This window comes from Gopherus evgoodei, chromosome 10 (genome assembly GCF_007399415.2).
Source record: "Gopherus evgoodei ecotype Sinaloan lineage chromosome 10, rGopEvg1_v1.p, whole genome shotgun sequence".
NCBI classification, from domain to species: Eukaryota; Metazoa; Chordata; order Testudines; family Testudinidae; genus Gopherus; species Gopherus evgoodei.
In genome coordinates, this window is record NC_044331.1 from 39211942 (window position 1) to 39238562 (window position 26621).

Here is a 26621-nt window from a genome sequence, read left to right on the forward strand (position 1 = left end):
CTGCTTATCTGGTATGTGAGGAAAAAAAACAAAGAAGGCTATTTGCATTTAGTGAATGAGAGAGGGGTGGGAAGGGGTAGGAACTTGCAAGGCAGGGAGCTGACACAGTGTCACCTCCAAAAATCCACTCTCTCTCTCTCTCCCCCCTCCCCCCCAAACGCTCCCTGTCACACTCCACCCCATCACCCTCTTTTGAAAAGCACATTGCAGCCACTTGAACGCTGGGATAGCTGCCCATAATGCACCACTCCCAACAGCGCTGCAAATGCTGCAAATGTGGCCACACTGCAGCGCTGGTAGCTGTCAGTGTGGCCACACCGCAGCGCTTTCCCTACACAGCCGTATGAAGACAGCTGTAACTCCCAGCACTGTACAGCTGCAAGTGTAGCCAAACCCTAAAAGGTACTTAGCGTGTGTTGATGTAATCCCAATGTTAACATGCACTAGGGGTATGGCTACACTTACAGTTGTACAGTGCTGGGAGTTACAGCTGTCTTCGTACAGCTGTGTAGGGAAAGCGCTGCAGTGTGGCCACACTGACAGCTACCAGCGCTGCAGTGTGGCCACATTTGCAGCATTTGCAGCGCTGTTGGGAGTGGTGCATTATGGGCAGCTATCCCAGCGTTCAAGTGGCTGCAACGCCCTTTTCAAAAGAGGGGGGCGGGGTGGAGTGTGACAGGGAGCGTGGGGGAGACGAGAGAGTGGATTTTTGGAGCTGACACTGTTCTCAGCTCCCTGCCTTGCAAGTTCTAAGGACTGGAAGATACACAGCACCAACCTGCAATCAATTTAAAAGTTTTGAGCCCTTCCCCCACCCCTCTCTTATTCACTAAATGCAAATTATGCACTCCTAAATAGCCTTCAGACCACATAAGCAGCTGCTCAACACGGACTCCCACCCCTGCCGCGTGACTTCTCTCTTCAAGCAAACAGCTGTGAACCTTCCAAAGCAATTCCCCTGCCTGCCTCCGATCAAGGAAACAGGAGCTGTGTTTGTTTTTTAGATAAGCAGCTCGGGTGAGCTCGGAGTTCAGCCATTCTTCCGGTTTGTTGTGAGCAGGCATTCTGGTATACCTCCTAATACCCTGGAGGCCAATAACAGCGCTTTTGGTGGCCACACTTGATGAGCAGCGCTGCATCACCAGCGCTGCAATCGTTACACCCCAAGCAGACCAGGTGTACAGCCAGCGCTGCAGCCAGGGAGTTGCAGCGCTGGATGTGCCTTACAGGTGTGGACAGTTACTAAGTTGCAGTGTTGTAAACCCACCACCAGCACTGCAACTCTCCAGTGCAGCCAAGCCCTAGGAATCTTTTGGAGCAAGCTAGCATAACTGTGGCCAGATCTATACTATACACTTTAGCCAGAATACTAATATTGGATGAGATTTTTAATGACATTTCTATATTAATAAAAGCCTTGGCTTAACCACAAAATACTGGGTTCAAGGCAGGAATCACTGGGTGCACTTCTCCTTGTTCAGTAACTGGTATAGACTAGACCAGCAAAAGCACTGTTTTGCTGCTATAAGCTGCAACTACACTAAGGCTATGTCTACACTGCACTTTCAGCAGTAAAACTTTATTCAGTCGGAGTGTGAAAAAAAAAAACCCACTCCTGACCGACAAAAATTTTACTGACAAAAAGCACCGGTGTGGACGGTGCTTTATCAGCAGGAGACGCTCTCCCAACGACAAAGCTACCGCCCCTCGTTGGAAGTAGTTTTATTTTGTCGGCAGGAGAGCTTTTTTTCCTGGCTAATGAAGAGCGGCTACATTGCACACCTTATAGCGGCATGGCTGTAGCAACACACCTGTCACTCTAAGGTGCATAGTGTAGACATTCCCTTAGAGGGTTTGCTGGCATAGCTATAACTAAACTTTCTGTGTACACAAAGCCTACACTGGTTAGGGGTATGATATATTAATTATTAGTAGTATTGCCAATGTAGTTATACCAGTAAAAGCTCTAGTGTATAGGCAGTTATACCGATATAAAGGTGCCTTATAGCAATATAGTTTATTTCAGTTCCTGAACCAAAATAAGCTATATAGTGATATAAGAATTTTCATACTGATATAATTGTGTACACAACTAGAGTTTTTTTGCTGCTTTAACTGTACCAGTACAGGTAAGGCAGCAAACCTTTATAGTGTAGACAAGCCCTTCGAAACAAGCACATAGCTGCAGCCAAGGCACTTTAAAAAACCATTCTCTTTCTGCCATTTCTTTCACAGATTTTAAGGACAAAAGGGACCATTCTGATCATCCAGTTTGACCGCCTGTATAGCAGAGAAGTGCACCCAGTGATTCGTGCATTTAACCCAATATTTATAGTTAAGCTAGGGTGCATCTTTTCAAAAGACATTCAATCATGATTTTAAAACTCCAAGTGATGGAGAATTGTAACACATTCCTGGGTAAGCTGTTCCAATGATTAACTATTCCCACTGTTAAATTATTTTCTGCAGGGATAGGCTTGTTGCTTACTCATCCTAAGTGGGACTTTCATGTCCCTCTACCTAAAGTTGGAAAGAGATCAGTATTCCCTCCTTTCCATATATCTGCAACAGCCTTTGTTAGCCTTTATAACAGTTGTGTTGCTTGATTTTAGGGGAATAATATTATTATTTATATAAGTTAAATGGCTTGCCAATCGATCTGATCAGAAGATATGGTTCTTGTCCCAAAATCAGGCTACACAGAGTCTTGCAAGAACCCCTCTGGATATATGACAAGGACACTTATGCTGAGAACACAATACAGCCGTAGAGACTTTTACTGACATAAGTGAAAAAGTAATCAAATTGAAAGTAATCAACCAGAATTAAAAAGGAAATAGTACTATTTTGGAGGTACACGTGGTATCCTTTACTATAAAACTTCCTAGATTAACACATACTCATCCTTCCTTGAGAACCTGATGGTAAGAGACAAAGGACCAGCCTCATTTCTGGCATGCCAAAAAGAGTCCGATGGTCCAGGTTCCTCAATGCTTGAGTGGAAGGTGAAAAATTGAGGGGAAACTACAGACCTAGAAAGCCAGGAAACTAAGCCAAAAAAGATCCAAGAAAAAACTAACCTAACCCTAATCAGGGTGGTTTGCCCTCTTATGTGCCCAACCTTCCATGTCCAATTTCTTCACTCACATCAAATTGGGGTGCTCATTCTCACATCTGTTATTTCTGGCCTGAATCAGTTTGGTGGTTATTTCCATGTTCTTTGTGGTGTACCTGTTAAGTTTATAGCACACAATTGCTTGGCAAATTCTCTATGCCAAAGCTCGCAAACATGTGTACGCTAACTTGCTTTAGCTCATCACACAGGATGTGGCCTGTAGGTTTCTTCCATTACTGCAAAAAAATACTCTAATACAAAGCTATAAAGCTATTATCAACAAACCCATAAGAAAGGATATAAGCAAGTAAGCAAGCAGGCTAGCCCTATGGGCTACAAAAGACATTCAGTCATGCTTTAAAAACTCCAAGTGATAGAGAATTTAACACATTCCAATGATTAATTATTCCCACTGTTAAATTCTTTTCTGTAGGGATGGGCTCCTTGCTTGCTCATCCTAATTAGGCCTGGTCTACACTATGCGTTTAGGTCAAATTTAGCCACGCTAAATCGAATTAAGCCTGCACCGGTCCACACAATGAAGCAATTTATTTCGGCATAAAGGGCTCTTAAAATCGATTTCTATACTCCTCCCCGATGAGGGGAGTAGCGCTAAAATCGACACTGCCAGTTCAAATTAGGGTTAGCGTGGAAGCAATTCAACGGCATTGGCCTCCAGGCGGTATCCCACAGTGCACCATTGTGACCGCTCTGGACAGCAATCTGAACTCGGATGCACTGGCCAGGTAGACAGGAAAAGCCCCGCAACCTTTTGAATTTCATTTCCTGTTTGCCCAGGGCGGAGAGCTGATCAGCACAGGTGAACATGAAGAGCTCACCAGCACAGGTAACCGTGCAGTCCGAGAATGGAAAAAGCTACAGCATGGATTGTACGGGAGATACTTGATCTGATCGCTGTATGGGGAGAGGATTCCATGCTAGCAGAAATACGTTCCAAAAAATGTAATGCCAAAACATTTGAAAAAGTCTCCAAGGGCATGTTGGAGAGAGGACACCATAGGGACTACAGTGTCACGTGAAAGTTAAGGAGCTCAGGCAAGCATACCAGAAAACCAAAGACGCAAATGGACGGTCCAGTGCAGAGCCGCAGACATGCCGCTTCTAAGTTGAGCTGCATGCAATTCTGGGGGGGGCCACCACCACTACCTCACCCCTGTCCCTGGATTCCAAGGAGGGGGTACTCTCAGCCATGCCCGAGGATTTCACAGATGGGGAAGATGAGGACAACGAGCTTGTGGAGAGCATACAGCACACCGTTCTCCCCAACAGCCAGGATCTTTTTCTCAGCCTGACTCAAGTAGCCTCCCAACCCTTCCAAGGCGGCATCCTGGACCATGAAGCCATGGAAGGGACCTCTGGTGCGTGTACCTTTGTAAATATTACATAGGGTTTAAAAGCAAACTTTTCTAATGATTAATTTGCCCTGAGGACTTGATATGCATTCGCAGCCAGTACAGCTACTGGAAATGTCTGTTAACGTGTCTGCGGATGGAGCAGAAATCCTCCAGGGACATCTCCATGAAGCTCTCCTGGAGGTTACTCCAAAAGCTTTAGCAGAAGGTTTCAGGGCAGTACAGCCTTATTCCGTCCTCCACAGTAGGACACTTTACCACGCCACGCTAGTAGCAAGTAATCTGGTATCACTGCATGACAAAGCATGGCAGCGTATAGTCCCGGTGTTTGCTGGCATTCAAGCAACATCCGTTCTTTATCTCTCTGTGTTATCCTCAGGAGAGTGATATCGTTCATGGTAACCTAGTTGAAATACGGGAATTTTAATTAAGGGGACAGAGGTGACTGTTCCTATGGGGCTGTTTGCCTGTGGCTGAAAAGAAATCCGTCCCTGCAGCTAGCCGGGGGGGGGGGGCATTGGCGCTGAGCTGTTTGGGTTTGGCTAGCAGGGATCTTCCCTGATACCAGCCTTGCAGTGGGGGGAGGGGTAAAGTAATCATCCCAGAGATTTGGAAGGGGGGCGGGGTTAGTTTGGTTTCTGCTGCTGCACGTTAACACGAAAACCGTAGGTATGGAAAAGGAGGGCGCTGCTTTTATGAAGGTTGCAGAAGCTAAAAGGCAATAGCTTACCATGGCCACATGCAAGCTGAATTCTGTTGCCTGGCCCTGGGTCTGTGATCTCTAACACCAAAGCCGCAGGCACCCAATATTAAGATGCAAAATGCAACCTTGTACCAAAATCACACGTGCTGTGTAATGTGAATTGTGTTGTTCACCGTGAAAGAGTACACACATTGTTCTGCAAAACGTATCTTTTAAAATATTTCTCTCCCGTTTTTCCCCTCCTGCAGCGGAAAATTTTTCAAGCCTCCCTCCTTCGTCCCGAAGGCTATCTCAGATAAGGCGGCGAAAAAAACGCACGCGAGATTAAATGTTCTCTGAAATCATGCAATTGACACACAGTAAAAGAGCTCATTTGAATGAGTGGAAGGACACAGTATCACAGTACAGGAAAGCGGCCAACGAACGCGAGGACAGGAGGGATGAACGCGAGGACAGAAGTGGAAGCGACAAACGCTCGAGATGAGAGGTGGCAGAAGGAAGATCAGAGGAGGCAGGATGCAACGCTGCAGCTACTGCGGGATCAAACGGACATGCTCTGGCATCTGGTGGAGCTTCAGGAACAGCAGCAGGATCACAGAGTGCCGCTGCAGCCTCTGTATAACAGCCCTCCCTCCTCCCTATGTTCCATAGCCTCCTCACCCAGATGTCCAATAACACGGGAGGGAGGAACCATGCACCCTGCCACTCCACCCCAGCGGACAGCCCAAGCAAAAGGCTGTCATTCAGCAAGTTTTGAAGAGGCCTTTTCCTTCCTTCCCTCCTCCCCTACCCCACGTGGGCTACCTTGTCAGTTCTCTCCCTATTTTTATAATCAATTAATAAAGAATGCATGGTTTTGAAACGATAGTGACTTTATTTCCTTTGAAAGCAAGCTGTGATCGAAGGGGGGAGGGTGGGTGGCTTACAGAGAATGAGTCAATCAAGGGGGCAGGTTTTAATTAAGGAGAAACAAACAGAACTCTCACACTGTAGCCTGGCCAGTCATGAAACTGGTTTTCAAAGCTTCTCTGATGCACAGTGCTTCCTGGTGTGCTCTTCTAATCACCCTGGTGTCTGGCTGCGTGTAATCAGCAGCCAAACAATTTGCCTCAACCTCCCACCCTGCCATAAAGGTCTCTCCCTTACTCTCACAGAGATTGTGGAGCACATAGCAAGCAGCAATAACAATGGGAATACTGGTTTGGCTGAGGTCTGAGCGAGTTAGTAAAGTGTGCCAGCGAACCTTTAAACATCCAAATGCACATTCTGCCACCCTTCTGCACTTGCACAGCCTATAGTTGAACAGCTCCTGACTACTGTCCAGGCTGCCTGTGTACGGCTTCATGAACCATGGCACTAAGGGGTAGGCTGGGTCCTCGAGGATAACTATACGCTTTTCAACATCCCCAATGGTTATTTTATGGTCTGGGAAGTAAATCCCTTCCTGCAGCCATTTAAACAGATTAATGTTCCTGAAGACACAAGCATCATGAACCCTTCCTGGCCATCCCACATTGATGTTGGTGAAACGTCCCTTGTGATCCACCAGTGCTTGCAGCACCACTGAAAAGTATCCCTTGCAGTTTATGTACTGGTTGCCCTGGTGCTTCGGTGCCAAGATAGGGATATGGGTTCCATCTATTGCCCCACCACAGTTAGGGAAGCCCACTGCAGCAAAGCCATCCAATATGACCTGCACAAGCTCCAGAATCACTACTTTTGGTAGCAGCAGCTCAGTGATTGCTTTGGCTACTTGCATCACAGCAGCCCCCACAGTAGATTTGCCCACTCCAAATTGATTCCCGACTGACTGGTAGCTGTCTGGCGTTGCAAGCTTCCAGAGGGCTATTGCCACTTGCTTCTCAATTGCGAGGGCTGCTCTCATTGTGGTGTCTTTGCACTTCAGGGCAGGGGAAGGCAAGTCACAGTGTTCCATGAAAGTGGCCCTATGCATATGAAAGTTTTGCAGCCACTTGGAATCGTCCCACACGTGCAACACTATGCGGTCCCACCAGTCTGTGCTTGTTTCCCAGGCCCAGAATTGGCGTTCCACGGCATGAACCTGCCCCATTAACAGCATGATCTCCAAAGTGCCAGGCCTTCGGTTTGAGAGAATTCTGTGTCCATGTCCTCATCACTCTCGTCGCTGCGCTACCGCCTCCTCCTCACCTGGTTTTGCAGGTTCTGGTTCAGCATAAACTGCACAATCATGCGCGAGGTGTTTACAATGTTCATGGCTGCTGCGTTGAGCTGAGTGGGCTCCATGCTTGCCGTGGTATGGCATCCGCACAGGTAACCCAGGAAAAAAGGCGTGAAACAGTTGTTTGCCGTTGCTTTCACAGAGGGAGGGGGGCCTGACGAAGTGTATCCAGAACCATCTGCGACAATGTTTTTCACCCCATCAGGCATTGGGAGCTCAACCTAGAATTCCAATGTGCGGGGGAGACTGCAGGAACTATGGGATAGCTATGGAATAGCTACCCACAGTGCAACGCTCCGGAAGTCAATACTAGCCTTGGTACTATGGACATACACCGCCGAATTAATAAGCTTAGTGTGGCCGCACTCGACTTTATACAATCTGTTTCCAAAAATCGATTTCTGTAAAATCAGAGTAATCCCATAGTGCAGACATACCCTTAGTGGGACTTTCATGTCCCTCCACCTAAGTTGGAAAGAGATCAGTATTCTTTCCTTTCTATATACCAGTAACAGCCTCCGTTTGCCTCTATAATAGCTAAAACAGAAAATGAGCATGTGACTCCTCTGTTTAACTGCTGAGACAAGCCGATGTACATGTCACCTGGTCAAAGAAGTGTGCTAGAGTCACAAGTTGTGTGTTTTACATGAGGAGAGACTAGTGGAGTGCCAGACTTCATCCAGGGCTAAGCTTGGATCTCCTGCTTTGCTGTCTCTACACAGAGATCACTAGCCAATGCTCTGCCAGCCTGATTTTTGCCCACGTTTACGTGAGTACCATTTTAAAGAGTCAAGAAAGCAGTGATTTCACTTATATTAGTAACCCTGAGCAAATACATAAGTGACCATCAGAATTTTCCACTGGCCTGGATAAAACAAGACTTTTTTCTGCTTCAACAGCCATGGTTATGAAGAAAACCTTTAAAAAGTTAACTGACACACAGTTAACTTCCTGAGTCTACAGAGAGTCTAACCTGATGGCTATGAGATGTATTAACTACCTCATTCATCTCAATGAGTGGTTGAATCTGAAACCTAATGATTACAACATTGATATTTAAATTGTCAACTATTTCACTGCTGATCGTTTTAGCAGAAACTTCTATCTAACATGCTTATCCTACAACCTTACTAAACCTCTCAGCACATCTCCTAATGATCCAAAAACTTCAGCTGTTTTCTACCCAAGTTCCTCTGAGAACTTTTGTAAGACAGTTCTCTGTTGTCAGCACAAATATTTGCAGCAAGTTAAAACTGAGGATCTGATTTAAAGTAACTGGAAAGACTCCCATTGCCTTTATTTGGCTTTGGCTCAGGCCCTGAAATTGTACAGACAGTAGAAGATCAATTGAATTTATTGCCAAAATAAATAACCAGGACTCCTAGACTGAATGGATTCTTTATATTTCATTTAGTGAAAACCTTTTTTTTTTTTTTAAATTTAAATGAAGCTGTCACAAAATCTGCAGACTCCTGCACAGGAGTATCACAGAATCCAGGAGACTTGCTATCAGATTTGGATCTAGCTTGCTGCAAAGTTTGTTTATGATCAAAATATTCACAGAGAAGGGATGTGCTTTGATCTAGACTCCTACAGAATTGGTAGTTTTCTCTCTTCCTGTCACCTACAGAGTGGAGGGAGGTCCTTCAGATACCAGTACAGGATGGGGGTGAGGGGAGAGAGAGAGTATGCTGCGGGCTCTATGATTCAGGCATCTCCTGTTGCTAAGATGGAAAACCAGAAAGCTGGGGATGACGGCTGGGGGAAATGGACAATCCCTGCATAACATACATTTCATACACATAGCAACACATGACCTGAGGTTCTGACATGACCTCTTCCTGTCTCTGCATCACTTTCTGCTGTCCATTCCCATCCCTATCCCTATCCCTATCCCCCTCCCAATCTGGTCTGGAACCTTAAGCCTCTTTCAGTTACTGGAACTGAAAAGATTAAGTAAGCCTTCCCCCCCACACACACACATGCCAGCTGAACTTTCTTTCCAACAGCTGACAAGATACAGCATTGCTACCCTGACAGCTCTGTGTACCTTCAACAGCCTTTCCAGATTTGCTACTGCCACCACCAAGCAGTTTCACAATTACATTTCCAAAATATTAACTCCTGTGTCCAAATCTCATGGGGTACCTTGAGCTCTGGAGTGAAGGAATCCCAAATATATAACTCATCCAAAGGGTATTAAACCAGGCCATCTAGCAACCCAAGCAATATAAATGCATTATGTATTTGGCCTAGGTTTACGAAAGGTGGTGCCACAAATTCTCCCTCTCTTTTCAATGAGCCACGATAATTGGGTTGGTTCCAAAATGTGAGAGCATTCTGAATTTTCCTTTTACTTTAAAGCAAAAGCTATTATAGTTCCCTTTGTTTTGGGAAAGTAAGTCTATTTACTCCTGACTAATACTGCCATCTCCTGGACAAATTGGTTACTCTAGAACAGGGGTCAGCAACCTTTCAGAAGTGGTGTGCCGAGTCTTCATTTATTCACTTTAATTTAAGGTTTCGCGTGCCAGTCATACATTTTAACATTTTTAGAAGGTCTCTTTCTATAAGTCTATAATATATAACTAAACTATTCTTGTATGTAAAATTAAATAAGGTTTTTAAAATGTTTAAGAAGCTTCATTTAAAATTAAATTAAAATGCAGAGCCCCCCCGACCAGTGGCCAGGACCTGGGCACTGTGAGTGCCACTGAAAATCAGCTCATGTGCCACCTCTGGCACACGTGCCATAGGTTGCCTACCCTTGCTCTAAGAAATAATTTTTTTTTAAAATGTGCATACAGATGCTTCTATATTTTTATAGGTTTCACAGTAGCAGCCGTGTTAGTCTGTATCCGCAAAAAGAACAGGAGTACTTGTGGCACCTTAGAGACTAACAAATTTATTTGAGCATAAGCTTTCGTGGGCTACAGCCCATGATTTTAACAATTTCCATCCCACCATCAACCTCAGCCTAGACCAATCCACACAAGCAGTCCATTTCCTAGACACTACTGTGCTAATAACCACCACTCTATACCGGAAACCCATTGACCGTTACACTTACCTACATGCCTCCAGCTTCCATCCAGGACACACCACACGATCCAATGTCTACAACCAAGCTTTAAGATACAACCACATTTGCTCCAATCCCTCAGACAGAGATAAACACATACAATATCTCTATCAAACATTCTTAAAACTACAATACCCACCTCTGAAGTGAAAAAACAGACTGACAGAGCCAGAAGAGTACCCAGAAGTCACCTACTAAAGGACAGGCCCAACAAAGAAAATAACAGAACGCCACTAGCCATCACCTTCAGCCCCCAACTAAAACCTCTCCAGCACATCATCAAAGATCTGCAGTCTATCCTGAAAGATGATCCCTCACTCTCACAGATCTTGGGAGACAGGCCAGTCCTCGCTTATAGACAGCCTCCCAACCTGAAGCAAATACTCACCAGCAACCGCACACCATACAACAGAAACACTAACCCAGGAACCTATCCTTGCAACAAAGCCCGATGCCAACTCTGTCCACGTATCTATTCAAGTGACACCATCATAGGACCTAATCACATCAGCCACGCCATCAGGGGCTCGTTCACCTGCATATCTACCAACGTGATATATGCCATCATGTGCCAGCAATGCCCCTCTGCCATCTACATTGGCCAAACCAGACAATCTCTATGCAAAAGAATAAATGGACACAAATCTGACATCAGGAATCATAACATTCAAAAATCAGTTGGAGAACACTTCAACCTCTCTAACCACTCAGTGACAGACTTGAAGGTGGCAATTTTGTAATAAAAAATCTTCAAAAACAGACGCCAAAGAGAGACCGCTGAACTTAAATTAATATGCAAATTAGATACAATTTACTTAGGTTTGAACTGAGACTGGGAATGGTTGGGTCATTACACTAATTGAATCTATTTCCCCACATTAAGTTCTCCTCACACCTTCTATGGGTCATCTCGATTATCACTTCAAACGGTTTTTTTCTCCTGCTGATGATAGCTCATCTCAGTTGATTGGCCTCTTACAGTTGAAAAGGTGGAAGTAGCCATGCCATGTTCTCTGTATGTATAAATATCTCCTGTCTGTGTGTTCCATTCAATGCATCTGAAGAAGTGGGCTGTAGCCCACGAAAGCTTATGCTCAAATAAATTTGTTAGTCTAAAAGGTGCCACAAGTACTCCTATATTTTTATAGTTTGTCCTCTTCCGTTTTACACTAGCATCCAACTTATAAGTTTTATGTTTCAACTACTGAGACTACTTATATTGCATGATCTGAACTACAAATTTGGAGTTTCAAAGAGCATATGGCACTTTTTACTATATGTATCTTGTAAATTCAGGTTTGGTGACTTTACTGACATTTATGTTTTTACACCGGTGAGCCCTATAAAGCGCACATAATGATGAGAGACAAAGCAGCTTTCCATCATGTATTGTGTGATATTAACAAAACAGTTAGATAAACTCTTACTGTGAGAATTTATGAGTTATTACTGATCATGGGGAAAGAGACAGAAAAATGCTCAGCCTGATTTTCAGACCCCAGGACCAGCATCTAGAATCAGCTTTAAAATTCTATCTGACCCAATCTGATCTCCACTAAGAGAGGATAAAAAGGAAACATGAAGATATCATATTTACAGTTTCTCTTCTAACTCACTGGAGCATAAGTTACTCACCCCAGGAATCTCCAGCAATTCTGAGACAAGAACAGGCAACTTCAGGGCAGCCACACTTCCAGTAACACCCACCAGCACATGGTACGTCTTTTCTGGTGTGGGCAAGCTGTTTTGTGGGGAAGGCTGTGGCTCTGAAAGGGTTAAGGGCTCCATTATGCACCTTGGCAACAATCAAATCTACAAACAAGGAGAAACAGTCTTCAAACTCTGAGCTGGATTTATCCAATGATAGACATGCAGAGAAATTATTGATTTGCCTCCCTATACAGAATAGCAGTAAGTGGCCTCAAAACACACTTCAGTTCAGAACAATATAAACTGACCTAAGAAGTGTTACACTTCTTTCACTAATAAGGTGGGAGGGTCACCATAACATTCTGCTCCTCAGCAGTTACCTATTATTCTAAAGATCACATCAGGGTTAACTGTGAAATTAACTTAATTTTAAAAATATTAGGTATTATGGCTCAAAGCACTTAATGTGCTTTCACCAGAAGGGACTGCTTGTGATCAAGGGTTATATGAACGATGGCTGCCATTTTGGATGACACCAGAAATTGATCCAGAGCTAAATGGATATGTTGCTACAGCATGAGCTAAAGAGTCAGGTTCTGTAGTTTGAGGATGTAACAGACTCACATGCTCTGTGGACTGGGCATGGAGGGAAACATGTAACACACACCCACCAGTGGGGTACATTTGCAACATGGGAACTCTGATACATCTCTCATTGAAGTAAATGGGATCCTTTCCACATCCGGAATAGCCCAATTGGTGAAAGTGAGCTAGCAAAAGTACTTACAGATACCAGGAGGTAAGACAGGTGGTCTTGAGGTAACATTTCAAAATTTTTAGAGTAATCCCATTTTATTGTCAATTAACAGAGAGGCACAATGGAAGAGATCCCTTCCAGTGTTATTAAGGGAAGCAAAATTATCTGCATTACTAAAAAGTGGAAGGATCCTATTAGATCCTAAATCAGGTCACCCAGTTTTAGGCTCGATTCTGCGAAGTGATGAGCAATCTGACCCTGATCCAGAAAAGCCCTTAACCACTTGCTTAACTTTAAGTACATGAGTAGTATGTGGTACCCACAGCTTGGGGTCAGTATACTCAATACCGTGCAGAATTTTCACCATTAAATTACAATATGTTTTTGCTAAAAGACTTGAAAATACAAAGTGGGTATTCACCCACGAAAACTCATGTCCCAATACGTCTGTTAGTCTACAATGTGCCACAGGACTCTTTGTGACTTGAAAATAGACAGCCTAGATTCATGGTTCAGGCAGTGGCATAGCCAGGTTCTAAGAGCGGAGGGAGCAAACACAAAAAAGGCATCCCCTCATGGCTCCTCCTCTGGCCACGCCCCCTTTGGCTCCTCCTCTGGCCGCTCCCCCCCTCCGCCCTCATGGGATCCACTCTGCGCTGGCCTCCCCTCTGCACTGCTACGGTGCCGAGCACCCCCCTCGCCAGGCCCCCCAGGCAGGGGTGAGGTGATGTGCCCTGGGCTGGGCCGAGCCACAGTGGAGTCCATGTCCCTTTAAGAGCGGGGCTGGGCTGAGCCGAGCCTGCGGGGGGGTGGCTCCGCTCCCCGCTGCAGGTTGATGCCGGAGCCTGGGCTGAGAGCCAGGCTCGTCTCCTGCCCCAGCTCTGGGCGGGGCTTTGCTGCGGCTCCCCCAGTGCCCCCAGGATGGGCCACCCCACGGTAGGGGCAGGTTTCATGAGGCAGGGCAGGACCCGGTGAGGCCGAGTTGAACAGGCCCAGCAGGGCGGTGTGGGGGCTGCTGGAGGGGGAAGCTGGGGAAGGGGGCACGGCCTCAACCCCCTGGGGCTGCCTGCGCCGCAGAGGAGGCAGAGGGGCACAAGCTGCAGCAAGACCCCAGCCCGCCCGGGGGAGGGGATATGGGGCCAGCTCGGGGAGGCAGGAGCAGCCCCCAGGGGTGCTTGGTGTGTGCAGGGCAGAGCCCCAGGACAGCCCCAGCCCCACGGCGGGCAGTGCTGCTGAGAAGGAGCTCACGCCCCACGGCGGGAGAGGGGAGCCCCAGGCGGTGGGGGGAGGCTGGACCGCCCGCACTCACCTCTCATGGCCGCTCCATGCTGCTCCCGGTACCAGTAACCAGCCCCGCCGCTCTCTGCTTCCGATGCCCAGCACCACTCTGCCCCACCACAGGGACCAGCCCCTTCCTTGTGTGCAGGAGTACTGCACCGGCTGGCAGGCCAAGCTTCAGAGCGGAGTTGGCGCCATGGTAACCCCTAACTAAGGCACGCCACTTTTGGAAAGCGTGCTGAGGGGAAGTGGCTGCTTCCCCTGTACCTCACTAGCTACGCTACTGGGTTCAGGACTTGTCAGGCTTTTTCTGGAAGGTCAACAGAAATAAATGTAAAGAGGCTACTTCATTTGTCCAAATTGGTACAGGATTTAGAAAAGGCACATGACTCAGTAGAGTTGCATACCTTCAGTCTCTAACAGGAGAAATGAATGCATGTTGTTGTTTTTTAATACATCAGTCACATGTATGCACCTTGGCTCTCGTACAACAGTTATTATCATCATTATTTGCTTCACAGGAGTACCAAGAACCCAGTCTGGGATTAGGACCCCTGATGTAATAGGTGGGCAAAACAGACCAACAAAGTGGAGGATGAAATAGCTATGAAGTGAACACAATTTTGCAGAAAAGCAGAAGTCACATCTTGCCACTTGCCTAACCAATGCCAGCCAAGAGTGTTAATATCTTGTGCATCACAGCAGAAACAGATTGGAGTTACCACAAGCAACTACACTTCCTGAAATAATTGATGTATGAACTTACATTTAAGGCACAAGACTGAGATTCAGGTCTGAGTCAATGCCCAGTTCTGCAACAGACAACTTGTGTGATGTTGGGCAAGACAATCAGACTCCCTGTACTTCTGATTTATAAAATGGGGAGAATAATATTTCCTTTCTCTCACCCTTTGTCTGGCTTGGTCTACATTTAAAATTTTAGGTTGACATAGCCACATTACTGAGGAGTGTGAAACTATGCCAACCTAACCCCCACACAGGTTCAGCTAAGCCAACAGAAGAATGCATCCATCAACATAGCTACCATCACTTGAAGAGGTGGTGTTCCTTGACCGATGAAAAAACCCATTCTGTTAGCGTAAGTTGCGTTTACATTACAGGGTTATGATGTCATAGCCACAGAGCCATAGCAATGCCACTATACTGTAGACCAGGGGTCAGCAACCTTTCAGAAGTGCTGTGCCAAGTCTTCATTTATTCACTCTAATTTAAGGTTTCACGTGCCAGTAATACATTTTAATGTTTTTAGAAGGTCTCTTTCTGTAAGTCTATAATATATAACTAAACTATTGTTGTATGTAAAGTAAATAAGGTTTTTAAAATGTTTAAGAAGCTTCATTTAAAATTAAATTAAAATGCAGAGCCCCCCCGGACCAGTGGCCAGGACCCAGGCAGTGTGAGTGCCACTGAAAATCAGCTTGTGTGCTGCCTTTGGCACGTGTGCCATAGGTTGCCTACCCCTGCTGTAGGACTGTGATCTCTGCTGGATCTTCTAGGCAATATTGTAATACATATAGTAATAATAATGCCTTTTTCAGGATTCTGAATCACTTGGGAGACATCCATTAAATAATAAAGATTACTTAAAACACTTTTCTTTAAAATGAACTTCAGATAAATTTGGGCATATGGGTAATGGATCTCTAACAATAAGAAAGATATGGTAGCAAGTAATTTGAATAAATTACTCACAAAAACAAAGGGAACATTTGTGTTTATAGAAAGATCTAATATGCTAAAAATGAATACGCTCCTGAAATTTTTATACATTTTCCATTGTTTGCCTATGAACTTAGGACATTTTTCCAAAATATTTGATAGATTATTTATAATTTAATGAAAAATAAAATCACCTAGGGCAAATTTAACCCCTGATCCTGCAGTTGCCTTTGCACAGAAATGAAGGCCATCACACATGAACCACTCATCATAACAGGTTTTTATCTTTGGCATTAAGCTTTAACACATTAGAAAATTAAAACTAATTTTCATTATGGCCATTATATTAAAATGACTTTGAAGTCAATGGGGATCTGCTCAGATCGCAGTGGTCCACCGACACATCATCAGTTGAAGGATCAGGGCCTAACTTTGTTAATGCTGTCTCATAATACAAGGATATATAGGCAACCCATCCTCCAAAATATTGCTAAAAGATTCAGTTTCTTTTGTCTTGGGGACAGGGACACTTGACTTATGTATTGGCTAAGGTAACTCAGCACACTGTAACATCTTATAATTTATATCATGTTTTATCTATATTCAATTGAAATGAAATTAAGGCCATCACAAATTATTCAGTCAGAACAGTGTTGGGTTTTTTTGGCATAAGCCCCACATGACTATTAAATAACAACTCTAGATCACCAACCTAACCCTGTCCTAAACTTTGCAAAAGAAAATGACATAATTAGGTTAATGAATATGATTTCAAAAGATTAATGAACAAAATTAAAAGTAGGATGTTCCAGCTAGTTATTTCTTCTGATTCTTTATTTAACTGGAGCTTTGGGAAATTAGCTGGAAGAGCCTTAATTGAATACTTTGGAAAGTAAAATGATTAAAATGCAAGCAAGATCTAAAGGACTCAATCACAGGGATACTTTTGAAAAATTGCTAGAGAGGTGAAATATAGAATTAACTACAATTAATTAACTAAACTAATTTGGGGAAGACTAAGGTATAAACAAACTTGTAGGTCACATAGGATGTTATTTAATTTTCAAGACATATATAACACTCAAACAAATGAATACCGATAATCTAGGTATTTATACCAGACTAAACACCACGTCTGTAATGTTTTTAAATAAATATATAAAGCTAGTGGTGGAAGCTGGAGGACGTGATATACAACTTCCCAGACCAAATGTAAAATGTTAGGGATTTCTGGTTCTGATCCAAAGTCAACTGAAGTCAATGGGAGTCCTTCCATTGACTCTAGATAAAGCCCTTTATGCATGTGGTTTGGAAATGGAGAAGACTGCAAAGCTTTGTTACAATTATATACAAGATTTGCTGGATGTGTTTGGTTTATTTAACCCAAATGTTTGAATTATATATTATTTTCCAAATGCTCAAAGTACTAAGCCCCTATTATACATGGAGTTGGTAGTGACATCTGTAGTTAAGGTTACCATATCCTTTCCACTTTAGTCCACTGTTTTCAAGTCTTTATAACCTTGCCAGACTTCAATCATTTGGGCTGGAATGCTTGGTCTTTGCTTCAGGATGATTTCTGTTTAAACCAAATAAATAAATAAATAAATAAATAAAAACCTGTTCTTCAGAATAAGGTCACAGTTTTATATATACTCAGCACACCTTAGAGAGGCTTGCTGCTAAAATCTCTGAAGATTTCATCTGCATTTAGCCTGCCCCCTAGCCTCACAGACCTTGAGTTCTCAACAAAACACTGCAACAGCAAAAGCTGCTGTCTCTTTGGCCTACGGGAAGGCATGCTAAACTGAGAGCCAGAAGGGTCTATGAGTTCTTGTCTCGGCTCTTCCATCAATTAGTGTTGATAATTCCATGTTCTTCACAGCCCTTATTATTGGGCAAGGCCTCATTCCCCTAATTTAGAAGGCAGATAAGTATAACTCCCCACATTTTACAGATGGGGAAAATGAGAGGTTGCACAAGGCCACTTCAGGAAGAGATGGGAATAAAACCCGTGTCCAGATCCTCAAAGTTATTTAGGCACCTAACTCCCATATGGAGGTGCATTTTGGAGACACATTACAGTACCATATGTCTCTAACATCTGACCAACATCTCAGTTAGCCATGGTGACAGGTTTCAGAGTGGTAGTCGTGTTAGTCTGTATCAGCAAAAAGAATGAAAAGTACTGGTAGCAACTTAGAGACCAACAAATTTATTTCAGCATAAGCTTTCGTGGGCTAAGCTTATGCTCAAATAAATTTGTTAGTCTCTAAGGTGCCACAAGTACTCCTCGTTCAGTTGGCCATGTTACTTTCAGAGTAAATGTGCCAATCTATGTGCTTGGCTGTGCTTTCTGTAACCATTAGGCCTCTCTCATCTCCACAGACAAGAATGCAATCCAACAATATCGATGTCTTCAGATGCCACCGGTGTGGTGCTTTGCTCTGTTCAATGATGATAACAGCTGCACGCGTGTGTTCCCATTGTGTGCTGCCCCGGCTCTGCAGATTGCTGACACAGCAGGCCCCGAGAGAACCCCCAATGACCGTAGACTCCAATAAGGTATGAAGGCACACAGCCAGATTTATTGCCAAATGAAGCACAGTAATAGTTTCCCACAGACTCTACAAGACATACTACGAATATGTGCCCCCTGACAATGGACCAGCTCAGTCAGTGGTGGACTCTCCATTGCCCCCTAGGCCAAAGATATTCACTCAGGGATGCATTCTTATACACAGGTACAAACAAGTAACACATCAGTCCTGACCCATTGAGGTATAATCCCTCTATGCATTAGGGTGCTGCCTCTCTCCTGGTACATGTTGGTTCGAACAAACAAGTCTATCCATCATATTATTCTTTTGATCCAGACTTCAGGATGGGTCAGCCTGTTCCCCATTATCTCTGTGGAATGTGTTTGTACCAGAATGTTCCGGTGCCATCCTGGCACATGTTCATCCTATTAGTACTTGATACCTTTTAGATATGTGTATACGTGCAATTAGCAGCCTTCTTCTTGCCAACTTCTGTGAGCAGGGTCTGCCTCTGGCTCACAGCTTAACTTTGCTTATGTTAGTAAACTCTTGACCATTACTTTAGTTCAGGTCTCAGGCCTCATACCAGGCCTCTGATACCAAGGGTTTATGTTTCAGGACCTCATCTTACTACATTCTCCCACTTTTTGTCTTTTTATGGGGTGGATGTTTACCCATCATCCCAGAAAAGCATAATGCATGGACTAAAGATAACCCAGTAGGCTAAACACTGTTATGTGGTTCCCTTATTTTGCCATCCATACACTCATGCCCCACCTGTCTTTAGTCTGCACATTCCCTCGATGAACAGATTTTATTTTCCAGTTGACTGTAGTCCCTTATAGTGGGCCTGGGAATGTTAGGCCTGGGACCATGACTAAGGCCATGTCTACATCTAAAATTTGGCAGCGCTGGTTGTTACAGCTGTATTAGTACAGCTGTATAGGGCCAGCGCTGCAGAGTGGCCACACTTACAGCAACCAGCGCTGCAAGTGGTGTTAGATGTGGCCACACTGCAGCGCTGTTGGGCGGCTTCAAGGGGGGTCCCGGGAACGCGAGAGCAAACCGGGAAAGGAGACCAGCTTCGCCGCGGTTTGCTCTCGCGTTCCCGGAGCCACCCTGCAAACCGCAGGGAAGGAGACCTGCTTGCTCGGGGTTCCGGGAACGAGAGCGCAAGCCGGGGAAGGAGACCAGCTTCGCCGCGGTTTGCTCTCGCGTTCCCGGAGCCACCCTGCAAACCGCAGGGAAGGAGACCTGCTTGCTCGGGGTTCCGGGAACGAGAGAGCAAGCCGGGGAAGGAGACCAGCTTCGCCGCGGTTTGCTCTCGCGTTCCCGGAGCCACCCTGCAAACCGCAGGGAAGGAGAACCGCTTGCTCGGCGGTTCGGGGAACGAGAGAGCAAACCGGGAAAGGAGACCAGCTTCGCCGCGGTTTGCTCTCGCGTTCCCGGAGCCACCCTGCAAACCGCAGGGAAGGAGACCTGCTTGCTCGGGGTTCCGGGAACGAGAGAGCAAGCCGGGGAAGGAGACCAGCTTCGCCGCGGTTTGCTCTCGCGTTCCCGGAGCCACCCTGCAAACCGCAGGGAAGGAGAACCGCTTGCTCGGCGGTTCGGGGAACGAGAGAGCAAACCGGGGAAGGAAACCAGCTTCGCCGCGGTTTGCTCTCGCGTTCCCGGAGCCACCCTGCAAACCGCAGGGAAGGAGAACCGCTTGCTCGGCGGTTCGGGGAACGAGAGAGCAAACCGGGAAAGGAGACCAGCTTCGCCGCGGTTTGCTCTCGCGTTCCCGGAGCCACCCTGCAAACCGCAGGGAAGGAGACCTGCTTGCTCGGGGTTCCGGGAACGAGAGAGCAAGCCGGGGAAGGAGACCAGCTTCGCCGCGGTTTGCTCTCGCGTTCCCGGAGCCACCCTGCAAACCGCAGGGAAGGAGAACCGCTTGCTCGGCGGTTCGGGGAACGAGAGAGCAAACCGGGAAAGGAGACCAGCTTCGCCGCGGTTTGCTCTCGCATTCCCGGAGCCACCCTGCAAACCGCAGGGAAGGAGACCTGCTTGCTCGGGGTTCGGGGAACGAGAGAGCAAACCGGGAAAGTGAGACCAGCTTCATTACCAGAGGCTTCCTCCTTCCACGGAGGTCAAGAAAAGCGCTGGTAAGTGTCTACATTGCATTACCAGCGCTGGATCACCAGCGCTGGATCCTCTACACCCGAGACAAAACGGGAGTACGGCCAGCGCTGCAAACAGGGAGTTGCAGCGCTGGTGATGCCCTGCAGATGTGTACACCTTCAAAGTTGCAGCGCTGTAACTCCCTCACCAGCGCTGCAACTTTCTGATGTAGACAAGCCCTAAGGAATGTAGTATTCAGGGGGCACATATTCGTAGTATGTCCTGTAGAGTCTGTGGAAACTATAACTGCTCTTTGTTTGGCAATAAACCTGGCTGGGTGCCTTCGTACCTTATCAGAGCCTGTGGTCATTGCGGGTTCTCTCGGGCCTGCTGTGTCAGCGATCTGCAGAACCAGGGCAGCACACAAAGGGAACACATGCATGCAGTCGACTGTTACCATCATTGAACAGAGCAGAGCACCACACCAGAGGCATCTGATGACACTGGTGACCCCAATGGCTGATCTGATGAGTAAGTGAGCTGTGTCTGTAGGAATCACTATCTAACATGACAGAGAACCATGAGCTACGGAACCCCCTTAACCCCTCCCTGCAACTCCCCACAGAGTTTAAAAAATATAATGGGGAAGAAACACAAAACGTAATCTTTAAGGCTATGGCAGAGACTGTAGCCTTAAAATGTAAAATATTGCAAACTATAACCATGGCTGTTAAATGGTTAAAACAGTACGTCACAAAATTGGCAGGGAAAGAAACAGTAACAACTAAAGAGTTAAAAGAATCAAAAGAAGCTACACAGCCCTGGAATGCTCCCACCCCCTCTTGCAGGGTGGCAAGCAGCCCAAAGACAACCAGCACAAGAATATGGAAACAGCTGCAAGGAACCTATAAAAAAATACATGTGCTGTCCCCTTATAAATACTGGTGGTAAACAGCAGGCTTCAGGTAGCTACCATGTGCCTGAAGAATGGGGACAGAAATGGAAAAAGGTGGCCCTAGCAAAATTAAAAGATGAAACAGGGTCCACTGCAGTGCAACCACTACCTTATGATAAAAGCCAGGTTCTGGTACAACCTAAACCAGGACCTAGCCTGGTGCCTGTCAAAATGAGACAAGTAAGTGCACAGATGGAAAAAGTAGCACACAATAATTTCACTGAATTGGTAAATCATATGAAGAAAAAATGGAATGGTTCACAGAACACATTACAAGACAGAAGCTGTGACTCAATCACAGGGGAGTGAATAAAAAGGAATTTCAAAGTCAAACTAAAATTGAGCAGGTTAACACCTAAATTGAAACATGAACATATGGAGTTGCCCAAAAACAGTTAATTACAGGAAAAAAAGGGCACTCCTGCAATCTCTTTGGCATGCAGACAAAAACAGACATCAGGGGAATAAATTCAGGTTTTACAAGAGCAGATAATTACCCCCACTATCATCTCAGAGCCAGAATAAAAACCCAAGGCACGGTTTTCCAACTACTTTTACTCACAGAACTACACTCCGCACTCAGCTAAAAATATAACCTTCTTTCTCAAATATTTTTACATACCAGTATGTTTTCTTTTATATCCCTTATCAGTGTGCTAAATTTGCTGCTGCCTGTACCTTAAGAGTTAATCTGTCTTGGCTCATGTCTCACTACCTCACTAGGCAGCTCTACACACACACACACAGCTCATGTCTCACTACCTCACTAGGCAGCTCTACACACACACACACACACACACACTTGCTTTTTCCCTGCCTCTCCTAACTTCGAATCTTTCTCTGTAATAAAAGTTATACTTTTTACAGAAACCTCCAAAAGACAAAGCAATTGAAAACAGAACAAAGCAAGAAACAAAAAGAAAACAAAGTAAACAACTTTACTTGAAATAAATCCAGTATATTAATTATTTTAACCCTTCAGGAATGCAACAGCTAGAATTATTTCTAACTTTCTTGAAGATATCGTTGCCAAGCAACAGAAATGCACACTCTGCTTCTAATCCTAACCACTCACTGATATTTGAAATATGGTCTTTTCTTATTTCCATATAGCAGAGTTTTAAAATGTTAAATATAGGTAATGCAAAATTCCTTGTTACCAAATTAATACAATAAATTTGGCAAATAACACATTTAAAACTTTTAACAAAAATTGATAAAAAAGGTAATAACTTGTTAATTCAAATGTTTAACCCTTTTTATTTTTTTCTGTCTTATTTTGTATAGTTATGAACAGAATTCTGGTGCCATTTGTTTTTAATTTTAAGTTTGTCGTGTATGTCCTGTGTGTTGTCCTGTGCTGTATGTTGTGTGTGTCGCGACACTATTTTTTATTTTGTTGCAACAAAAGTCAATTTTATACTTTTTTAACATATATGTATACATGGTACCACACTATTTTAAGATCCTGGTTGGGGTAGAATCATAATATTATTAACACCAATTTTTTTGTGCAAAGTTCAAAAAGGTTTCAGTTACAAATATATGTACATATATATTTCTGTTTCAACAAATAATGCAATTGCAAACAAAAAATTCTCTTTTATTAATCACAGTTTAGTTTTGTTTAAGGTTTTTTTACTTATTATTCAAAGAAAAAATATAAGGGGAAACCTCAACATTAAAGTAAAGATAACATTTACAAAATGTCCATTTCTTGTTTGGGTTTTTATAAACTTGTTTGCACTTTTAAATATACTTATAAGAATGTGATAGCAAAAATGTTTAAAAACAGCAATTTATCCATAAAGCTAACCAAACAATTTCAACACTTTTCCACCTTTGGATCCCAAACACAACAAAGCATCCTGAAAGTTTAATACCCTCAAAGTATTCGCATGGACCTGTATTTAACATTTATTTTGGTTTAATTTTATACACTTTTCTTTTGTTGTTATGTAATGTTAATGGGAAGCAGTAGTTGTTAAAGTTTGTGCTTCTAAACCAGGGATGGCCAACCTCAGCCTGAGAAGGAGCCAGAATTTACCAGTGTACGTTTCCAAAGAGCCACAGTACAGGGGAGTCGTGTCTTATGCAGGGGTTAGGTTCTGAAGCTAGCACGTAAGGCGAAAATCACATATAGTCAAAACACTCATTGAGTGGAAAGGCAGGCGGAATCGCCTGCACTACATGTACAGTATTTAAATTATTTTTCTTTTTCTTGTTTTGTTTTGCCGAGCACATATAGTTAAAATAGTGTAAGTTAAATGGGCCTATGATGCGACTCCACTGTAATACATCAGCAGCCCACCATCAGCTCCCCCACCCCTGCTCCCAGCACCTCCCACCCACCAGCAGCCCCGCTGATCTGCACCTCCCTCCCTTCCTGCGCCTCCGGATCAGCTGTTTCATGAGATGCTGGAGGCTCTAGGGGGAGGAGCAGCAGCAGCAGCAAGGGCACTACAGGCTCAGGGGAGGTGGTGGGAAGCGGTGGAGTGGAGGCAGGGCCAGGGACTGAGCAGTGAGCACCCCCTCCCCCCAGCACATTGGAAAGTTGGTGCCTGTAGCTCCAGCCTGGAGTCGGTGCTTAGCTTCTGAAGAGCCGCATGTGGCTCTGGAGCCACAGGTTGGCCACCCCTGTTCTAAACAGTTAACAAGAGTGAAATTGGTATCACAAGCAAACGACCTCTAAAAAGCTAGGTAAAAATTATGTTATTAACTCTCTTGCTAACACAGAACGTTCAGCAGGGGGGAAAAAAGCAACACACCTTCTCACATAAGATTGTGAGCATTTATTTTAGTGGTTAAACATGATATTAGTATAAATATTAGTAATGCGCCTCAAATGAAAATGAATGTCTATATAACAATTGCAAAAGTATAGCTTGTGTTATAAAAGACTTAGTTAATATTACATTGTCCCTATTACACTGTAAATAAACTAAGTTAAACTTTGTACTAAGTTTGGGTTACTGAAAACAAAAACAAAAAACTACACTGTGTTAACTAACAAAAGTTGTTTAAGTTGCACCCCACGAAGCAAAGACACCAGAAAATATCTGTACACAGTGAAGAAACCCCCAAGCTGGTAGAACACCAGTGGGCAACAGCATTAAAGCACAGGGCTCCGCTTTTAGCCCTGCACCTAGCACCGCTCCAGAGAGCGTGTTGGGCGCGCACGTGGCCCAGGCGCTAAGGACGGTTTTTTGACATCACCTAGATCACGGCAGAAGTTGGGGGGAGGGGCTGTCACCCCGCTGGGTGCCGCGCGCCCGTGGAAGCGGACCCGTCGCCGCTCCCGCTTTTACACGGCAGTTGCGCCGAATGCCCCTCCCCCACACCCTGCTGTCACCGCGGCAGCGCGACACCAGCCGGCCCCCCGAGTTACTGGGGCACTGCCGCTCCGGCCTGCCCCCCTCAGCCAGACACATCCCTGATAGCGGGGTAAATAGCTGGGACCGCGGACAGTCCCGCACATCGCTCCGCTCACCGCTACGGCTGCGCTCGGCCCCGCACGGCCGGAAGTGCTGCCTGCGCCGGAAGCGACCCCGCGAGCAGAGCATTGTGGGAGATGTAGTTCTCGCCTCAGGCCGAGGCGTCCCACCTCCTCGTCCCGCCCTGAGCCCTTGACAGGCAGCCCCAGCCCCCAGGTAGCTGCGTCCTACGCGGAGGGCGGGGGCCGCATGCCACGCGAGAGGCCTTTCCGCCCCCTAAGCAGTGATGTCACGGGGTCCCGCTTGACATCACCAGGGTGATACGACGAGGAAACCACAATGGCTCTTGCCTACCTACCTCCGCTCTGCACCCTCGGCTCGGCCCCGCCCTCTGGCCACGCGCAGGAGCGCCCGGCTCTGGGTGCCCGCTGTGTGCACGCGCGGTGGCTGTGACGAAAGGGAGCCCGCCAGTCCCATGCCGGCATCGCTCTCCCCTGCCCGCATCCCTACTCCTCCGCCGGTCGCAGCCCGATGGGCCCTGGGCCGCTCCCCCAGCTCGGGCGGGCCCGCGAAATGCTCCCTGGCGCGGGGGAGGGGGGGCTCAGCGCTGCCCCAAACCCTGCGGCAGAGAACTGGGGTTGCCAACGGTCCAGGGTCGCCTGGGAGACTCGGGAATTAAAGATTAATCTTTCATTAAAGATTCTCTCATGTGATGAAAGCACCACGTGGCCAACTGTAATTAACAACCCTGCAGAGAGCAGGGCAGGACCCTACCCTGCTGGGCCTGGGGGTGCCTCAGGCAGTGAGGTCAGACTGCAGCAGCCTGGTGCATGGAAGCACCATAGGGTCCCCATTAGTCCTGCTGGCTTTCATCCCACCTGAAAATGGTAGGGCTCAAGCCCCCCTTTCTCCTAAAAGGGGAATTACCCAATGGAGCAGGGTTGGGTGCTCTGCTCCCAGGAGTGAAAGTAACAGAGAATTTACTGCTTGAGTCCTGAGGGGGGCGTGGTCTCAAGCAGAAGAGGCGGTGCCTCTCAAGATTTAAAGGCCTTGGGGCACTGGCTGTGACTGGGAGACCGAAGTCTTTTAAATCAACCAGGGCCCCCCTGCTGAAGAGGTGGCTGGAAGCCCTCAGGGGCAAATTAAAGGGTCCAGGGCTCTGGCCGCCGTGGGGAGCACCGAGCCCTTTAAATCCTGGCCCCAGCCTGGCCACCGAAGTCACAGGCAGGATTTAAAGGGCTCTGGGCTGCCCGCAGTGGCAGGGAGCTCTGAGCCCTTAAATCCAGCCCCAGCCCGGCTACCAGAGCCACAGGCGGGATTTAAAGGGCTCTGGGCTGCCCACAGCCACAGGCAGCCCAGAGCCCTTTAAATCCCCACCGCAGAAGCCGGTGCAGTCCAGCACGGCGTACTGGTTCTTGCCAGTACGCTGGACTGGACTGTACCAGCTTACTTTCACCTCTGTCTGCTGCTATGGCAGCTTCAGTTTCTGCCACAGACCTGAGCTTGGCCTGTAAGAGTTCTTCCCCACAGAGCCCTGCTGCTAAGGGCTCCCTCTGCTCCAGCAGGCTTGGAGGCAAGGGGGACAGGTGGCTGAAGGGTGACAAGTACAGAGCTAGCTAGCAGTGCCCAGGAGGACTGGGCAGGAAGGCAGTAGGCAAGGTGTCTCACCAGAGGCCACTGAGAAACAAGTGCTTCCTCCAGACTCAATCTGTTGATGAGCAGGGCAGCAGTTTGGCCCCTCTTTGCCAAGAGGA

At 46.1% G+C, this 26621-nt stretch overlaps 1 protein-coding gene across 14 annotated transcripts in view; it reads right to left on the reverse strand.

The window, feature by feature from the left end:
• Window positions 1-25332, reverse strand: part of PPCDC (phosphopantothenoylcysteine decarboxylase) — a 97355-nt gene extending 72023 nt beyond the window's left edge. For 4 of the 14 annotated variants that reach the window (XM_030576775.1, XM_030576763.1, XM_030576776.1 and 1 more), the window contains exons 1-3: window positions 24924-24991; window positions 17317-17417; window positions 12109-12285 (exon numbers count right to left, since the gene is read on the reverse strand). In XM_030576775.1, coding sequence (XP_030432635.1) covers window positions 12109-12261 — 153 coding nt within the window. In that variant the 5' untranslated portion in view covers window positions 12262-12285; window positions 17317-17417; window positions 24924-24991. Of the gene's footprint in view, window positions 1-12108; window positions 12286-14189; window positions 15145-17316; window positions 17418-24923; window positions 24993-25225 lie in introns of those variants that run through there. The other 10 variants (XM_030576764.1, XM_030576773.1, XM_030576774.1 and 7 more) reach the window with 7 other exon arrangements.
• Window positions 25333-26621: the final 1289 nt, after the last annotated feature.